This window comes from Drosophila sulfurigaster, chromosome 3 (genome assembly GCF_023558435.1).
Source record: "Drosophila sulfurigaster albostrigata strain 15112-1811.04 chromosome 3, ASM2355843v2, whole genome shotgun sequence".
Lineage (NCBI taxonomy): Eukaryota > Metazoa > Arthropoda > Insecta > Diptera > Drosophilidae > Drosophila > Drosophila sulfurigaster.
Window position 1 is genome coordinate 50,355,285 of NC_084883.1, and position 20,354 is coordinate 50,375,638.

The 20,354-nt window shown below is 39.2% G+C and overlaps 2 protein-coding genes across 3 annotated transcripts in view; both read right to left on the reverse strand.

Moving 5' to 3' along the window:
- The window catches only part of LOC133840959 (mucin-2), a 126,432-nt gene that overhangs the window by 37,474 nt on the left and 68,604 nt on the right, over window positions 1-20,354 (reverse strand). For both annotated transcript variants that reach the window (XM_062273182.1, XM_062273181.1), the window contains exon 3: window positions 14,935-15,018. The gene's annotated coding sequence lies outside the window, so the exon portion shown is untranslated. The remainder of the gene's footprint in view (window positions 1-14,934; window positions 15,019-20,354) is intronic.
- Window positions 8,618-9,858, reverse strand: LOC133845045 (uncharacterized). Its single transcript, XM_062279380.1, has one exon. The coding sequence runs from the start codon at window positions 9,113-9,115 to the stop codon at window positions 8,720-8,722; it is 396 nt and encodes a 131-aa protein (XP_062135364.1). The 5' UTR covers window positions 9,116-9,858; the 3' UTR covers window positions 8,618-8,719.

Sequence of the window (20,354 nt, forward strand, 5' to 3'; positions counted from 1 at the left end):
CCAGCGGGAAATCCGTTTAGAAAAGTTTATTATTGAAAAAGTTGAAAATGCGATTATATGTGGAAAGTGTGGCATAGCACAGCATAAGCATAGAGTGTGGCTGAATGGAGGGGAGCTGAGGGATCTCTGCTCTGGGTCTGCTGGGAAGCAGCTGCCGTTTTTGGAGTGATTTAATGAGACGACCCTTGGCTGCTTAGCGCTGATGAATAGCTCAGATTAGCATGGCTCACACAATGCTTTCTATTATCAATTACAAAAGGGGTTTTCTCTAAAACAGTTTCTTTCAATATTAGCTACGTGAATAACAGATTTTTAATATTAATAACTGGAATTTTTTTTTAGAGAATTTGAGAACTTCAATCAGAATCATATTCCCTAGTTTTTAGTTACTTCAACTTTACTATCCACTACATTTTCTGAGCTAATTCTAAAGTGAGTTGACCTATTCATCAAGAGCACACAAGGTTAGTGCATTAGCTTTTTCATTCAGACATCGCTTTCATTTTAATTCTCTATCCGAATGTCTGCTGACTTTCAGACTGAGTTGAATATCCTCTTTGTTGATCTGTCTGTTCGTAATGCGTTCGGATGCCTTTCGCTGTGTTTTTGGCTTTTTGGTTTATTGGAACAGACTCGCGCAAATTAATTGCAGCCTTGTGCTTAGTCTGGCCTCGTGCCTGGCTTGAATCCAATCAACGTTAAAACTCAATTTGGCGCCCCCTAATAGACATGAAGAGCGCCACACAAATCCTAAGCAATTTTTTACAATTTTCGTTATCCAGCTGCCCCTTGCGGAATGAGAGAAGACCTGCTTCCGGTGGACTAAAGTGTGCCCCACTAGTATCTTGCTTTCGCTTCAAATGCGAAATCAAATAAACCAGTCAAAAGAATATAAACCACACTCAACTGCCCCGCTGTTAAACTTATTTTTATACCCTCTACCTATAGGGTGTTATAAGAATGTGCTTCCAGCAAATGTTCTCTCGGATACCATAATGGTATATCGATATACCAAATATGATATTATTCAGTATTTTTTCATATTTCAGTATTTTTCAGTATAATCAATAGGTGTTTTGAGAATAATACATAACGGTTTCAGTATATTTTATACTCATTGGTATTTTTTAAACTTAATAGTACACTTGGTATATTAATTAGGTATATTTTAAGAAGACTATAGTACTGCTCTGGTATATTTTGAATGTATATCGATATACCAAATATAGCATGTGGTATCTTTTAATATTTTTCAGTATATGAATTAGTTCTATTTTAAGAATAATACCAGATTAGCGGGTACCTCACAGTCGAGCACATTCAATTGTAGCTTTCTTGTTTGTTTTTGGCTGCTGTGGCAACCAGTAATATAGTAGGAAGGGGGGAAGAACGTTGATTGTTGTTGCCCAGCTGCACGCGCTCCTTTTGACCGCCACTGCTCAACTTTGTTTTCATTTTCGCGAGTGAATTTCTGTTGTCATCGTGACCACTTTTCACAATCAAGCGACTTGTTCTCCCTCTCACTCTATAGTTGTAGTTGCTGTCTTTGTCTGTGGTCAGAGCAAAAATCTGCGCAACCAGCTTACAGTTGAGTTGTGTTGTATTACTGTTGTTGCACCCACAGTTGTTTTGGGCTCTTGAGGCTCTCGGATATTAATCAAAGTGCGCTGAACGCAACCGCCTTCGACTTGCATTTTTCCCAACTTGGACTTGTTCTTTTTACTTTTTTTTTTGTGTCGCCGTCTTCCGGCGACTGCACAACTCCATCTCCGGGACTTTGGGGCATTTGGGTCCTGTCCAAGGCGTTGGCATACTTTTGCTTAGTTATTGCAAAACACTATTCTACTTGTGGTTGTTGCTATTGCTTGGTGTTCTTTTTCTTGAGGTGCCTGCAATGTGCTGGGCAAACACGTCGCAGCGCGTTGAAAAATGTTGATAAATGTTGACAATTTTTCCGGCAACCACTCGTGATAAATCTAATTTTTCTCTTGCTCGCCTTTCATTGCGTTGTTGTCGTAGTTGGCACCCACGGCATTGTTGCCAGTTGCAAGTTGTCTCTCTTTCTCTCCCCCTTTCTCTCTGCCTTTCTATCTATCTCTTTCTCTGTTGTGACTGTTGCTCTTGCAGTTTTGATTACATGGCTGCTATGGCTCCTTGTTGTTGCCACAAGTTGTTGCTAGTTGTTCTTGGCTGTTGTGTAGGTGTGAAGTAAAATTAAAAACGTGTCATTTTTTTGCTTTATCGCGTGGCGCCCTATTTGCGAAAAAATGTTGCCATGACCCAGCCGACAACAGCAATAACAACAACAACAATAAGAGACATACAAAATGTTTTGAGTGAAATTTGAGCCACTTTGTCTGATGCTGTTGCTGATGCTGTGGTCATGCCTCTGCCTTATATTGTGGTTGCAAGCAGAGCTCTCTCTGGTATCTTTTGCTGGTCAGGGGATTGTGGTTGTCCCAGGTTGCCAAGGGGCGCTGTTCTAAATATATATTACAACGCAAAAATGCAGAGGTTGCTCACAACAGTTAAGCTAACTGAATAATGCACAGGTAAGTGTCTGCCCCTAGAGTTGACTACGTGTCACAAACTGAGACATTTACTCAACAAATTGAATGGCAACAGGATAAGCAAGCTTATTTTAAATAAGAAATGTTTGAGTGAATTTTGTATCAAGCTACATTTATTATAAATTAATAATTCAAATTAATTTATTCTGTTCAAATACAATTGTGTGAATTCAACTCAAATAATATGAGCTTTTAATTTCACTGAAGATATATTAGATATATGTACTTTTAACACTAATAATTGAAATAAACTTTAACAGCTTGAATACAATTTGATTGAAGATACGTTAGATATATATTCTTTTGATAGTAATAATATAAATTAATTTGAGCTGAAAAAATATAATTATGTGAGTTCAAGTAATATATTAATTGCAATGAATTGAAGCAGATAAAATAATACATTACTTTTAATAAATATATATTGAATTAAAAATGATTTAATTCCAAATCATTTATGTTGATTGTTTTATAGTAATATTGTTTGTACTTTTAGCTTGTGAACTTAATTAAAAAATGTAAAGTATTCTACCATAGTCAATTTAATCATTAATTTATGTATTTTGCCTTATAAAATCCAATTCAATTCAACAAAGCTAAAAGTAATCTGAACTGCAGTTTAATTAAATGCTCCCTATACTAACATATTTGTATTTCATTTCCACCATGCACTTGCATGCTTGCTTTATAGTAATTTTTCAGACATATTGTTTGTACGGTTAGAGTACATGCTTCAACTATAAACAACTTAATTATGTATTTATAAATTTATCTTATAAAACAGAGCTCTATTCAATAAGGCAAAAAGGGGAAATTCGAACTAAAGCTTAATTAATCTTTCCCCTTTTGTATTGTATTTAATTTCCATTAATGCAATTCCTTGCCTTAATAGTATTGTTTGATTTAAAGTAGTTGTGCTTTAGCTTCATCGCAGCGTCTGTTGTCAGCTTCTTGGGTAATGTGAGATGTGATTTTAATACTGATGTAGATGGTAGTATAATTAGACTAATTGCAGTCAAGTATTCGAGTTGAGCTTTTGTTGCACACTAATTGTATTTAATCTTGTTAAATTGCTTGCCTATAACTGTAATCGCTTGCGACGGCGAAACCTATTTGCATAACGTATAAATTTGCATTTAAGCGGATTTAAGGCACTCTTCTACTCCATCTCCTCCCCCTTTGTTGACCCTGTCATCTTCATGCACTCAGCGAGAGTGCAACTTCTCAAGCAAAACCCAAATGACACTCAGCCTATAATTAAGCGCTGTGATTGTCTTCTGCTCCCAAAGTTTAAGCCGTTGTTTTTTTTTCTCAACTCTACCGCGTTGGCGCATCATAATTTTTCACGCTCAATTGGCTGCAAACTCATCCCCCAAACTCGGGACGAACTAACTTGGCCATTTCCTTTTGGCCAGCGATTCTTTCTTGCTTTTGCACCAAATGCAATTTGTCATTATAAATTTACGTCAGTTTAGGCAAAGGCAGCAGCAGAAAAAGCAAAGCGACTTTAGTTGAGTCGCGAAAAAGAAAACAAGAAATGCAAGTAAGTTTTCGCCCAGCTGGAAAAACTACTACTGCATTTTTCAATATATATTTTTCACGTGACTCTTTGCGCACTGTTCCGAAGTTCTCGAAGTTTTAGTTGCTTGTAGCTGCTGCTGTTGCTGTTGGTTGCAGATTGATGATCGTATAAAAAAGTAGTTAACAAACGCAGCTTCACTTAATTAGCTGCCGGTTAAAGTTTAATACGAATGCAACGTATCATTTGTCAATTAACAGCCAGAGTCCCCAAACCCACCCAAAATATATGTATCACAAGTTGAAGCATTTAAAATGCAATTAGAGATTGGACTGAAGAGAGAAAAAGAGACATCAGAAGCATATGCAGTGTAGCCAAGGCTAAGTGGTTGCGGTTACAGTTGCAGCCTCGTGTCTCATGTCTCATGAAATAAGCGGCTTAAAAAGCAGGACGCAAACTAATGAGCTAACAAGCAAGAGACCACAACGAAGGGAAGGGAAGGAAAGGGAGGCTAAAAGAAATACCGTGTGCGAGATCAAGGCTAAGCTATGGATGTTAGCTGACGCTTAGGTAACTAAAGACACATCAAGTATACGCACCGTCGTCGCGGTCGTTGCTGCTTCTGCTGCATCTCTGTAAATTAACAATTTCATTTAGCTGCTTGCCAGCGAAACATCTTAATTTATTCAACTGGCGCCAAGCAAGAAAAATTGCTGCTCAAGTGAGCCAGATACTCAGATAGTGTGTGTGTGTGTGTGTGCGAGAGAGACGAGTGAATGAAGAAGAGATGCAGAGAGACGACATAATCACCGCTTTGGAGCGCCCAATTCGCAGGCAGCTAAGCACGGGCTCAGGCTAAGTAAGTAACTAAGTAGTTGGCAAGGGATATATGGCAACAAAAATAAGTAGGAGAAGGATACTAAAAGAGCGAAGCGGAGCGCGTTGCGTCTATAATTCCATGTGCACACGTTAAGTGAAATGTGCAGCAGAAGCAGAAGCAGAAGCAGCAGCAGCAGCTGCTTAAAGTGCCGCCACTGACGTGTGCAACATTGAAGCTGTTCAAGTAGTTGTTGCTGCTGCTATAGCTGGCGGTTGCTGCCAAAGGACACACGATGAGCTGCAGCAACTGGCTGCAGATGAAGATGAAGTGGCAAAGCGACTGACACACGACAGGGTTGAGAGCAAGAGCAGCAAAAACACTGCTCACACTTTATCTATGTAGTTTATAGTGTAAGTGTATTGAAATTAATTTATTGAATTTTCTAATGAGTTTTTTGTGTTGCATCATTAAACTGCCAAGCCTGGCGCAAACGCAAACAATTAACAGATTTATGTTTAGACATATTAATTTATGCGCTAAGCCCGAAAATTGTTAAGTAAATTGCGAGTAAGTGACATAGATTTATCACAGTAGGCAGAAACTAGAGCAAACAAAACGGCAACAAGAGCAGCAACTTTAAGTGATTTACTAAATTGCAGAGAGAGGAAGAGAGAAATGTGTATGCCGACTAATTGAATTTGCTGTTTTGTGAAATGTTAACAAGTTTTGCGGGTGCTGCTCGTAGGCATGCAAAACTTTGCCAACACACACACACAAACACACATACATTCTCACATTAAAGTGCAGTGACAAATGCAGCAACAACTACTTTCAACATCGGCCATTAAATTTGTGCAATTAACCAGAGTCTGCGACAGTCTGCCATGCCCCGGCATTAGAGCATGTCTAAGGCAAGGCACAGCAACAGCAACTTGGCACTAAACTAATTAAAATGCATATTCTGACTGCACATAAATGTGAAAACTTTCGCTTACAGTAACTGAGCGAGGGAGACACTGAGACTGAGACTGAGCCTGAGTCTGGGTTTAAGACTTACCTGGGAAACAAGGATGGTTAAACAAATAAATGACAGTCGAGGGGGGCTAGCACAAACACTGGGCACACGTTGAGCCCAGCAGAGACAGCACAAGACACGTTGATGACAGTTTTGCTTTAGTCTCAACTGGGTGCAAAAGGGAGGAACTCTGCTAGGGACGTGTAGAAGCTGCAATTTGTATAACATGCTGGGCCAGCCAGCCAGCTAGCCAGCCAGCAGTTGGCCAACAACTTGGACCCAACCAACGAACGAACGCCCGGCGCATTTGTTAAAGCAAAACTTTTTGTAAACTCATTAGAGCAGTCGGCCAAGCAACCAGGCAACCAACCTAAGCAACTGCGCTAACCAAACAGGACGGAGGGGGTCACAAGTTTTTTGAAAGAAAACAACCAGGCAGCAGGACAGCAGAGGCCAGAACAAAACAGGCAGCACAAACAAAAGGCAGCAGCAACAGCAGCAGGAACAGAAGCTCGGCTAAGATAAACAGGCAACTTCTTATACAGGCCAAGAGCAGGAAGGGGGAAGTGGGAGAGAGAGCGGCTTACTGTCGCTTTTCATGCGGCTAAACATGCCCGGTGGTGCAGTTGAAATTTTATTTATTGCATTAACTTGAAACCGAGCGCATAAGCAAGTGGGTGGAGTTGGAAGCTGAAGCTGAAGCTAAGGCTGTAGCTGGAGTTGAAGATTGCAAGCGGCTGCCTTGTAATAAACATAATGAAAATGATGTTCATAATGAAGCGCACTAATCGACTCTTAAGCTAGGGCGCAGATGTCTCTTTAAACTTGCAACTTGCAAACCAAGTTACATCAACCATATAAGCAATAAGTCTGCCTCGCTCTCGCTCTTTGTAACACAAAAAAAAAAGGCAGAGCAACACTTGCAGCATAATGGACTTGCAGGAAGTTTGGGCGATTAAGCCGAGAGCAATATGCAGGCTGCATAAATAAATAAATTTTGTTTGAAATTATACATACACACTCACACACACATACACATAGTTATCAAGCAAGAAAATTGATTGTGTGGAAAATTGTGTGTGCAGCAGCAACAACATTTTTCATAGCATACTTTTGAGTGCTTTGCAAATTGCCAACATATGTAACGACAATTGCGAGTGTGTGAGAGTGTGTATATGTGTTTGCGCGCGTTAAAACAATTAATATGCAACTACACACACACACACACTCACACTCTCATTTGTATGTCAGCCAGCTATTGTTTGAACTTTGTGTCGCTGGCAATTTCAATAATAAAATTGACTTACTGTCCCCATATTATGCGCGTATGTGTTTTGTGTTTAACTGTGTGTGTGCACAACACATTTATTTATTATGCCACATTTATTTATAATTTTCATACCTCGTAACCACTACAGCAAAGCGTTACAAGAAAGGGGTAGCTGAAATGTATTATGAGTAAAATATTTTATTTAAATATTATTAGGGAATTGTAACTTCAAGTTTAACTCCAAACTTAACTAGTTTACCGGGTATTTTATAGCTGTGGTAATTACAGAAAGGTATGATGAAAAGGGAGAGTTCAGAAGTTATTCGTTAAAATATTTTATTAAGTTTGTGTTTATTGTATTTCTCTCTACATTTTAAAAGCTAACTTCAACACCAACTCTAAGTCACTAAAACTCGTCTACAGGGTATCTCTTAGCTGTACACCTTAACCCTCGATAGTTGTTGACTGGGTCAGGTATTTATTAATATTGTTGGAGTGCAAATAATTATGTTGGTTGTTAAGTTAAGCGTAAAGCACTTTGTGAAAATGATGTGCAATTAAACGCGACGGCAAGCATATGCGCCACGCCCACTATGCGGCTATGTGGCAAGTAATTTTTCATATTTTTATCACACTCTTTCTTTTTTGTCTTGTTCGCTTGCCGCTTTATTGTGTTATATATTTTTACAACACGGTGATATTTTCCTTTGCAAAAGTCATCCAGCAAATTGCAGACATCAAGCAGGCAAAACAGCGAGTTGGGTAGCAATAAATGTGCATACACTTAAACACAGTCGACCAATGCGCATAAATGTTGTGCATCAATTAGGTGCCACACGATGCAGAGAGTGAGAGAGACAGAGAGAGAGAGAGAAAGGGCGAGGCGAAGTTCACTTGACATTTCTTGACAGTTTTGCGACTTTCATGTGACACATGTCAAAATGTTAGAGAACTCAATTAGTCGCCACCACAAATGCCCACACTGAGGTTGAGGTTGAATAGTTTGAGGTTGTTGCTGCGTATTGCTGAGGCACACACAAACATAACCAATGTTGTCAGTTTAATTGAGGCAGAAAACAAATCAAATATGTACGAGATATTATTTATTTATTAAGCACAATCTAAACTAATCTATATTGTTTTCATGCATTTTTCTAAACTGAATAATAAATACAAAAAAAAACAACAAATATTTATGAGATATTATTTATTTTTTCACAATATTTATTAAGCATAATCTTTAAATAAAACTAAGTTTATTTTACAAATATTAAATGCCCAAAGTTGTCAGTTTAATTGAAGCAAAAAAAAAAGACAATTCAAATATGTAAGAGATACAAGTTATTAATTTGTTTTCAACCTCTTTCTAAACTGATTTATAAATAAAAAAAATGTCAAATATTTATAAGATCTTATTTATTTATTCACAATATTTATTAATCACAATATTTAACTAAATCTAAACTAATTTATTTTACAAATTATAAATGAAGTTTTCTATTTACAGTCTTATCATCACTTTACTTCAGAGCTCAGTGCTTTCCATGTTTGGACTGGCATTGCGAATTCCCAGGGATTGAAGCTTGCGCAGTCTGGTAATCTGATGGCGCAGCTTGTGCTTAAACACAATCTGATTGTTCACAGTCTTCAGCTCGTCGAGGCTGCAACCCTTCAGATTGCGAACCGTTTTCTCTAAGAGTGTTTCGGTAATAAAGTACTTGGCTTTCGACAGTCGAATGTATTCCACTTTGCGACGAGCCAGTTGCTCCCGATACAAATAGAGATGATAGCCAACACTGGGTGCTTGTGGCTGCTGCTTTTGTTGTTGTGGTTGCTTCTGCTCCTTTGGCTGTGCTTGGTTGGCAGCGCAGTGGTTGCTGCTGCTGCTGGATTCGTTAACAAGTTGCTGATAGCGTGACATGTTGCGATTGCGAAGGATTCTCGTAGTGATTGCTTTCGATTTAGTTGTAAGTTTTAGAACTTCTTCTGCAGAGTGTTGCTCGATGTTGACACCTCGATGTTTGCTTTGCGTTTGATGCTGCTACTGTCTGTAGCAAGTCCTTTTATGTGAATCGCCACCCACTTACCTGGCTACCTGCGCCTACCTAAAGTCCTTCACTAATCCTTCGACCTCTACCTGTCGCGAGCGTCTAGCGTTTTGACTTGTGCCGCAATAAAAAACAATTCATTCTTAATCTGGCTTGCCGTCATAAAGTTTTCGTATTTTGCAAACATGTTCATTCTTAATCCGTTCACTAATCCGGCCAGCTCTAATACGAGGCGCCTTTCAAGGGCAATCTGCCAGCAAAAAAGTATAGGAAAAGCAGTTTGGTCTATAAAAAGATTAACTATCATCATGCAAGTATTTTCCCAAGCAGCTGTAAGCTGTAAGCTGCAAGCCGCTGCATGTCCTCAGGATGCGGATCAAACGGCTCAAAGGGTAACACACAAACAGCTCGGATTAACGAGCTACTCAAGCAGCAACAGCTGCACAATTTTCGCGAAGATTTTCATTAATGATCAGCGCAGCGAGCAGACGCCAGCGAGAGTCGAGTGTCATATTATTTTTGGCCATGAAATTGACAGTAAATTTAATTCTTACGTACTATAATCAAAAAGAAATATGACTTTTTATGCTTAGCTCTGTAATCCTTGTGCGAGATTTATGTGTATTTTTTGTTATAGCCGTGGAATATGACACAGCTAGTTTTCAGTTTTTTTTCAGTGCTTGAAATCAGAAGATAAACTTTTATAACTGGCTTGTCAAGGAACAAAGAGATGAATGCAAAAGTGTCGCGAATATTTTAAAGCAACTTTTCGTTGGCATTTTTTCTGCATAAACAATCATGTCAATTTCTTGATCAAATAAAACAAAGTTCAAGCTACTTTTTTGTGCGCACACACAAAAGTGAGCAGCGAAGAAAGTGATAGACCTCTAGCAGCAAAAATTATGGCAAACTTTTGCTTTTTAAATCTAACGAAACGAAACGAAACGAGACGAGTCGTGGCATGGCCAACTTTTCAAACTTCAATGTTGAAATAAGCTATTTTCGCGTTCAACTACACACACACACACACATCGACACACAGCTGTAACTGAGACTACAACAACAAGATGGAATAAAAAAAATTGAAAAGTAATTGCATTCAAGAGAGTTTGTAGTTAAAAATTTATAGATGTAGAGCACAAGAATCTGGACAAACGGCGCGCCGGGCAAACAGTAAAAAATGATGATGCTGTGTTGCCAGGAGGCGAACGAAAAAGTAAAGGAGTAAAGGAAGTTTTGTCTGAAAATATTGAAAATATAATTCCCGCTGCTCTGGCGCTGTGTCCGACTCTGACTCTGACTCTCTGACGCCTTCGTCGCGTCGGTAATTGCAGAAATTTTAGCGCGAAAGAAAAGCAAAAGCAATTGCAACAAAATGCTGCTGCTTGCTGAACAGTCGGCATTCAAATAAAAAACCAAAGTAAGTTTGAATTGAAAACGAAATGAAATCAGCTCTTTAGCCCATTGCTTCATTTGCCTTGTCCATCCACACACACAGTTAACATACAGTCAGTGGAATCTTGGCATTTCCATTTCTCACGCTCTTCTCTCTGTGTCTGTGTGCATCATCTTTATGCGCACTCACATTTTCATTGCAATTTTCCATTTGCATTATTAAGAGCATGAGTGAAATTTAGCCATGTAGAGTAGCATTTAATTTTTATACCCAATACAAATAGGGTATTATAATTTCGTGCACTATGAACCTATACTTTATTTGTTATTTTTGCACACATATTAAGTTCTTCTAATGTGTTTTTTGTATATTTTGAATGTAATATACTAAATTAATATACTAACTAAAATATGCTAAAGACTGTATTTCTTTATGATATATCAAATATAGTCTTAAGTATATTACAGTCAAAATATACCAGGGACAATAAGTTATGCCAAATGGTTATATCTAACCAAATAGAGTCTTTAGTATATTTTTGTATTTTTTAGTATATTAATTTAGTGTATTTTAAAAAATAATACCGCATAATACCGTGTTATTTTTATCAACAGGTATCTCACAGTTGAGCACATTCTACTACAGCTGTCTTACTTGTTTTTCTCCCATTACACTTCCTAGTTGCCACAGTGAAGCAAAGCTTACAAATAAATTGCACTAGATATTTTGTTGTAAAATACATTATTAAGTATTGCATTTTATTTGTAAATTATTTTCTTTATTACGAGTTAATTGACTTTGAATGATACGCAATTCAATTGCCCATTTTTGTTGTTGTAATTTTGTGGAAATTTTGCTCATTTTGGTCAACGTCCTACGTTGCAGCATTTCCCAATAATTTTCACTTACAAAACTCATCGACAGCACAATAAAATTTTCATTAATTGCTTTCAACACACTCACACGCCATATGCCATATGGAGTTTGCGTTTAAGTTCGAGAAGAGATAGAGAGAAGCAGGGAGAGAGAGATAGGAGAAATGATGGCAGTTAACTGCACAAAACTGGCTGCATGCCACCCAATGCAGCAGCAGCAGCAGCTTGTCTGGGCGAAATATGAATGCAAACATTCAACATTCAACTCATACTCATACTCATATTCGTATTCGTATTCGTTTGCAGTACGTATATTCCTTGCTGTTGCCATTTGGCCTCATTTAATGGCTTAATTTGCAGTGAAGAAGATTTTCAGTTTGCTTTGAAGATTGCCAGAATGAAATTAAAACATTTTGAGCTTAGATATTTGTATTGCATCTTTGTGAGAGTTTAAAAAGTTAAGCCAACAAAAAAGAGAAAAAGAGGAAAACAAAAATTTAAAATTTGCTAGAGTGTAAACATTCGATTGTTGTTTATTGTTATTTATTGCTAAACTCAAAGTTCAGTGATTTGTTTTGCTTGCAATCCGATCAGCTCGTATTTCATAGTGAATGAAACCTCTTTAGTAACTTCACGACAACTGAAAAGCCCAACTCTTTGCTCAGCTGTCAATTTCAATTAGCCATCACGACCCTGAACTGCTGACCACAACATAACAGAACAAAGCAGCAGCTCTCGATACTCGTAGGGCAGGCAACACACACTTATCGCATAATCAAAATGCCGTAAATCAAGAAATTTGATATGCAGAGAGACAGAGAGACAAGTTGATTTGACAGCTGAGATACAATGTTGTTGCCACTGCTGCTGCCCCGGAGAGAATTCGAGAGTTGAGAATCGAGAGTGATTTCCCCGCGCTGAGAGCTGAGAGATGCGTTAATTGCTATCGGGAGCAAACTCTGATTGGGGGATAAGAGACAGAGAGAGAGAGAGAGAGTGTGAGGATGGCGGATGGATGGGCGTAAATCAAATCAAATGGCAATTAAAGTGCCATTCGATGCCATAGCACTTTAAAATGCAAGCTGCATGCGAAAAATGCAGCTGCTGAACGGGCGACAAAAAAGGGGGGCGCCATTTTTTTTTTGAAGACTGAGAATCGTAATGGGAATGGTAATGGAAATGGAAGTTTGGCAAAGATGGCAGCAGTCAGGAGGCAGCCGAGGGAGGCAATTAATTAAGGCAAACCTCAGCGACGCTTGAAAGTATGCAACACACGAACCGCAAAGGCAATGAAATATTGCAATCAGCAAAAGAATGAAAAGCCACTAAATGCACAGAGAAGCCGGCAAAACCTCATCTCATTCCCTTTTCCCCTTTCCTCGACAACAAAAAGGAATACAACAAGTTTTGGCTCCTGGAGCTGGTAGCTGCTGGCTGGCTGGCTGGTTTGGCTGCTCGGTTGGTAGCACTCGCTTGCCAAAATTAGTTTCTGTGTCAAAAGTTTGAAATGAGCAAGCGCCAGGCTTGGCCCTCGGCTCAGAGCTAAGAGCTGAGAGAGAGCTGCAGAAGTAAAAGACGGACTCGTATAGCTGCAAGCTGTGAGGGAAAAACTCGCTGCAAGTGAAGCCAAAAAAAAAACACACACAGAGAAGCAACGAAGGAAAAACTCGTTGAGAACGAGACACAGCAACGACAACGACAACGAGGACAAAGTTTGTCGCTGATGTAGTTAAGAATTGGCAGCAAATGCTGCTTAATTTCAAAAGAAACTTTACGTATTTGTCATGCGGTGCACATTCATTGCGGTGTTCATTTGAGCGCTCATTCAAGCAGCCCACAAGCTGCTCTGACTCCCGATGATGCAGCTGCAATAACAACGACCATGACGACGACGACCATCTTGGTCGCTTCATCAAGCAAAACTTCTTTGCGTTTTTTTTTTAACCATTGCTCATATTTAATAATTCATCAGAATTTCGGGGCACGCTATGAGAAATCTTTGAGAGAACCAGAAAGAGACAGCGAGACATTCGCGGCCTTTGACGTTAATTTGCGGTCGCATCGCGGCCTCTTTGCCAAGCGCACGATGGCCACTTGTGCGCTTCATTTCCTGTGGCCGACTTCCATTTGACTTGCAGTTTCCGTTTCCGTTTCAATGACGCTTTGATTGGCCTTGCGGTCTGCGCTTGACGCTTTACTATTCACCGCTCTTCTCCCCCCTTCCTCGACCAGCGCACTCCACAAAGAACTTTGTTTTTAAGCGTTAATTATCATTCACATTATAGTTAGTACAATTTCTTTCTCTTCATCTCTGACTTTGACCATAACGTGACAAACATGAAAACTTGAATGCACTTCATTGATATTTGAAATGTTTTGCAGGTAAGTTATGAAAATACTTAAAATGTACCAAATAAAATGCCGCAAAAATACCAAAAATATACCGAAAATTGTATTTGGTGTATCGATAGAGCCAAAGCAGCTTAAACCCGATTGCAGTAGGCGTAATTTACCATACAGAAGTATTTTTTAAATGACGTTTAAGATTTCTATCCGTTCGAAATTAAATTTTGTTGAATTATAAATACAATTGTTATTAATGTCCACATCAAAATTCGAAATTAGTTGTATATGTTATTTTGGCGATATAAATAAAAAATAAAATGATTACTAGAGATTATGCATAAACATTTTCTTTACAATTGCTATTCATAAACATTAATTATGAGAATTTGCATCTATGCAGATTTTAAGTATATGTATATTATATTAAAAATCGAAATTTAACATCAAATCCATTTAGATGATAATCTCTTAGCCCTTATCAACTGGTATCAAAAAATCGACTTATGAAATGAAATTAATATAATTAATTCCAATTTCTTCAAAAAGAGTCGCTTGAATTTTGTTATATAGACTTTCAATGTGTTGACTTGTAAAAATCAAGTTTTTTATACTTAAATATTGCTATTTTTTTTAATTATGCGGATTTTTAGAGAGTAATTTGTTGCACATATAAATTTACCAACCGTTGAAAATTCAAGTTAATTGCTAGATATAAATGGCTTAAATTCCCAAACAATGCCAAAATTTGCAATCGACTTTTATGATGTTTGATAAATGTACTCGAGACCCAGCAATCATTTCTTAACTAAGGTAATGAACAAATTTTAGATAAGTGAACGAATTTGCGATTGCTTGCAAATAGCTGAAAGTATCATTAGTCGAAGTGAGCACACCTGCTAATGAAGTGTTAAACTAATGCTGTTGCTCATTGTGTGTGTGGGCAGAGTTGTTGTTAGCCATGCTTTGCCATAATCATATCTGTACTATAATTAGCTGTTAATGCACTTAAACGTTCGTCTAGCAATGGAGCAACATACGGGAAACATTACGTGAGCTTATGGCGATTTTTACTTACCCCTTGAGATTTTCGGCTAGCTGCGTTTCGGTTTGATGTAGTTATTTCCAGTTCCCGAGATGTGTTGTAAGTGATGGTGTTTAACTGTAATAAATATAAAATGAAATGATATATCATCAGTATTTGCTGCATTGGCATTCGATGCGTTGCATTGCGTTGAGTTTGCGTTGCATTTATTATGATAGTAAAAGATTTTTTTTTTTTTCAGTTGCCATTGTTAGCCACGTTTATGGTGCGAATCTGTAATCTTTTACATGAAATTTGGCTGCACACGCAAACAATTATTTTATAATATAAATAAATACATATTTCTCTTTCTCTGTGAATTTGTTGTTGTGTTGTAAATAGATAAACAAACGCTGCTTGATTTCACGCCCAACGGCAGCGTTCATTATCGCTTCGCTGCCTACTGCGGGTGCAATTTCTTCTTTTGGGCCAAAAAACATTTCCGGGCCCAAAATGTGTTGTGAAATGCGAATTGCGAAATGCATTCGTGTGTGAAAATGATTTTAAAATTGGTGCTGAATTGTGCAAAAGAGCGACGACAATCAAAAGGCATTTGATATATCAAATGATGGGGGAAATACAATGGGCGCTAGGAAAGCACAATTTTGACAGGTTTTAATTGTGCAACGAGCTGTGCAAAAAGACTTCGTTTATTTGACTTGAACAACATCTCGATTGTATCTGTATCTGTGCAACAACAACAACAACAACTACATGTCACGGCCAGACTCACAAGATACAAAATACTCTCGCAAAGTGGTCGGCAAAGTTTTACGCCTCGACTGGCAAAGGAACTGGCAAATGACTTTACCTTGAAAACAGCTGCAATTAACGCGGCATAATTTTCACTTGCCCACATTCGCACACACATGCATAAAGCACTTGAGGCTGAGACGTGTGAATTATCATTAATAGACGGCACCCAAAGTGAGAGTTTTCTAACCGCAGCCTCACTAATGGCCAAAAGCGTCGACTTGCGCCTACTTGTGCACTAACAGTCATCATCCAAGCTACAGCTGAAGCCCAAACCCTGAGACTGAAGGCCCAAGCAAGGCCGCCACGATTTATGCGACTTAGGAGCATTTTCCCTTGCACACAAGATTTGCTGCAAGTTTGTGCAAAAACTTAATTAAAACAAAATTAAATTCAACTGAGCCGCATTATGCAAATGCCTCAGCATTTCAACTGTCAGCTGTCTAAAGTGTTTCTGTGTGTGTGTATGCGGACTAAAAAGTTAACGAAGCATAAATCGTTGTTATGTCTCGCTATCTGATAAGCCACAATCAAATGCAATCAAACTAAATTCAATTTTATGGCCAACAACTAAAGAAGCAGCCGCCGACGACGTTGCTTCGGCTGCTTAGAAGCTCAACTCAAGTGAAGTCAGCTGGAAAATAGCAACAACAACAACAACGATGGCATCTGGCAGCTGAAGATTTTTGCTTAGCAGCTGCGTCTAAATACAAATTAAAATCCGAGCTGCGCCTTCGACCGAGACCAAAAACCAAACCCAATCTGTAGCTGCAACTAAAGCGCCGCAGCTTGCCAAATAATTTGCAAATTTGATTAGGTAGATATAAAGGCACTAAAAAACGCAAAGGAAAAGGCAAAGGCAAAGGCAAAGTAAAATGCAGAAAGTAAACGAAAGGCAACAAATCAACAGAGTAAAAATCTGGTAAATCGCTAAAGGAAAATCTGAAGAAAAATCACGCAGCAAGCGCGTAATTGCTGATTTTAGACAATTTTAAGTATGCAAACTTAAGAGAGCTCTATTGGCAGGGCCAAGATAACTTTTATAGTATGGATATATAGTATAGATGATGCCACATGCTGACAACACTGACAGGCATCAAAAAGCCACGACGAACAAACACAAAAAAAAAGAAAACGATTTTGGCCTGGCCAAAAAGAGATGCACTGAAAAGCCAGCGAATTGTGACGCTGAGATTGCGGAAATGTGGATGACGACGGCGACGACGACGACGATTGTTGCTGTCTGCTGTCTGTGGTGGATGTGTGTGTGTGTGTGTGTGTATATGTGTGTGTATATGTCACTTACTGTTGCATGCCCCATTCACTCACTCCTCATGCCCCACGGCAGTTTCAATTCAAGCGTAACGAAAACGTTTTGCACTGCATTCGATTCATGCAGTTTTTCGCTGCTCCACTTTTCCCGTCTCGTTCACTCACTCACTCGCTCTCTACCCTTGACAGCGCCAACGCTTATTGGCATCATTGACTTCGACAACAGGCGGCAACACCGCAGAACTGAGCCGCCGCCAACCGCCAGACGCTTTTGTCTGTCTCTGTCTCGCTGTCTGTCTGTCTGTCTGTTTGTCTGCTCAGTCTGTTTGATCTGGCAGCTTGTGTTTTTTTTTTTTTTTTGTTGTGCAGCCTTCGCCCTTCGCCAATTCTTTTTGCCCTCCATTTCTTGCGCAAGCGGAAACACAACTTGCCAAATTTGTGTGACTGTGTGTGTGTTACTCTGTGTGTGTGTGTTTGCTTAACATTGTTCGATATTTGGTTCAGCATCCATCTCCGCTTGGCGGCTTCTGTTCATTTCTTGACTTCGATGTTTATCTTCAATGATTTGCGATTTTCCGGCAATTTACGCAAAAATATGTGACGAAATTTTTCACTCGCTGTTGCTGCTGTGTGTGTGTGTGTGTGTGTGAGCTCAACTGCAACAATTTGGTTTTTTATTTTGAAATGTCTATCGAACCTCCGCTCTCTCCCACCACACTCTCTTTATGCGTTGCGCGCGTGATGTCAGCTCGAAATTTACCAAGGAAATTAGCGTACAAAAATGTTGATGGCAAATATTTGCGTAGCAGCAGCAGCAACAACAACAACAGCATCGGGACAACAACAGGCTACAACAAGCTCTCAGCATCCCACGCTTTTCAATTCGTTTTACGAATTTGGGTGATTGGCTTTGCCATTTGCTTTGCAGTTAATTGAATTTGAAAGGTGAAAGGCTCCACGTCTCAGGCTAAAAACTGAATTTCGTTTTTCTTTTCTACCTTTTTTTTTTGTAGCTTTTTTGTGCTTTGACGATAACAATGAAGCATTTGCTTGTCTGATTTATAGAGCTCTCTGCTCTCTGACTGTTGCTGCTGCTGCGAGTCATCGATAGTCGGGTAAAAGGGATGCAATTTGATTACGCGCATAGCAAAGGCAGAGATTGTTTGCTGCAGAGAGGATGCCAAATTTTGTTACACAAACTGTGGCCAATTGCACGGAAAACTCCAAAGTCATCAAATGACGGGGAAATGAAGAAAACATCGTACAAAGTGATAGTCAAAGTAAATGAAAGTGAGAAGTAAACAAAGTACAATGGAGACAATAGTATAATGCTAATAATTCCGGCAATTTAACAGCTTTAATAATTTGATTCTCTCAACATTCCATTTATTGTAATTGCAATTCGCATTTGCCATTAAATTAACTCAATGTGACAGGTGATGCGACTATCAAACACTCTCGATAGCTTAAATTACTTTAATCAATTCTCAGAATGTCACAAAAGTTTTACATACCCTTTTCACAGTTCAGCACACACAGGGTATATATAGAAAATTCTGTGTAAATTTAATTTTTGCGGGTATGAACATAAAAAATATTAATTGTAAAAATTAATTACTTTCAACAACAAATGGCCAGAAGGGAAATGCTCGTAGCGACGCTTAAAGCTTCGCTTCGTCAGCAGCAAACCGATGAACATCATCATCGTCATCATCATCATCATCGCCATCATCGTTGTCGTCAACATTATCGTTTTTGTCAGTTTGGTAATGATCATGTGATGATTTGATAATTAAAAGCAAACATCAAGCGAAAGAGAAAACGAGATGAAACGTTCAAAGTAATGAATGCTATAAAAATCCCCACACACACACGCACACACGTACTTTTTAATATCGTGTATAAAAAATGTCGCAATTTTTTAATGGCCACAAACGCAGGAGGAGGACTCGACTTCGAGGTAACGGGCTACTGACCGATAGACGGGAGCAGCTTCTGTGGCTTCTGTCCTAGTCGCAATCTAGTCGCCACACTTGGTCAGTTAGTTAGTTAGTTAGTCAGCTAGTAAGTGGCTGTGACTAACAGTAGTAGCCCAAGGTCCCAAGGCCTGTCGAAATGTGACAGCGATAACAACTTTCATGCGGGGATTTGCCATCGCGATTCGCCGCGGGGAGAGCAGGGAAACATGTTTGGTTGGCTGGCGAGACAAGGTTGAGTTTTGCAGTTGATGAACTCGAACTCGCAGTCGAAGTCGGAGTCCAAGTCGAAGTCAAACTCAAAACCAGCCGACGCCGCCGGCCAACGCATTTTTCATTAAGGCGACTGATCCGCTTTGCGTCTTGGCCAAATAACGTGAATTCGAATTCAGATACGAATGCGTACTGCGCTGGCACTGTGCTGCCATACATCTTATTTGTATCTGTATCTGACAGATACATTCGGGCATGCAACGGCAGTATAAACCAGACCTTGTGCCAGTTTACGATTGCGCGCAAGAATATAAAACAGCAACAGCAACAACATCGACGGCTGGCAAATTGATTAAACGCTAATCGCCGCCATTTTGTGCAATTATGTGTGTGAGCAGCAGGAGCTGCGAGAGGGAGAGAGAGGGAAAGAGAGGCAGAAGCTGTAGAAAGATGCGGGAGCGAGCGGTCAGTTGGCTTTGCTTTTTGGGCAAGTTTTCGTCGTCGTCGTCGCCGTCGTCGCCAGAGCAATTACGTTGGCGGTGGCGACGTTCATTGCCTCGTGCCACCATCGACCCGCCTCGCCTCGCCTCACCACCTCCTCTGCTTTCGTTTTGGCCGCTAAGCTTTGCCTGCAACTGTTAATTGAGTGATGGCCAAGACTGCAGCCAAAAACCAAAAGCAACAGCTAGAGCAACAGCGTTAGCTCTTTGGCTTATGGCAGTTGACTGGGCAGCAGCAAAAGCAAACCACAACAACTTGACGCAAAAATCTCGTTTGCCTAATAGCCGAGTTCAAGTTGAATGGCTCAATTTCTCAATCAGGCAATTGACGTGTTTGCGCGCTTGCGTCGCGTTGTTGTTAATTAACAACAAACAGCAACAACAAACAAAAACACTGCCATATAAATTAATCACAAAATTATCAAAACGAAAAGAGAGAAAAACAAAAATACTTTCATAAAAATAAATACAGAGGCGAAAACAATGCCATTAAATCGAAAATAGAAATGTATTTAGAAGGCGTTCGAGGGGAAAGAGAGAGATTAAAATAAGTCGAAAATGAAATGAAACAAGTTAAACTGCATTAAAAGTCAAGCACAGTGAAGCTGCAATACAACAAACTTTACTTTAATGACAGTTTTATTTTGTTTTGTTCTGTTTTCTTTAATTCGAAATAAGTGCAGAGAATTTTAAGCTATAA

Excerpts from the sequence above, each read along its gene's own strand:
- LOC133845045 (XM_062279380.1), bottom strand. The coding sequence starts at position 9,115 with ATGTCACGCTATCAGCAACTTGTTAACGAATCCAGCAGCAGCAGCAAC.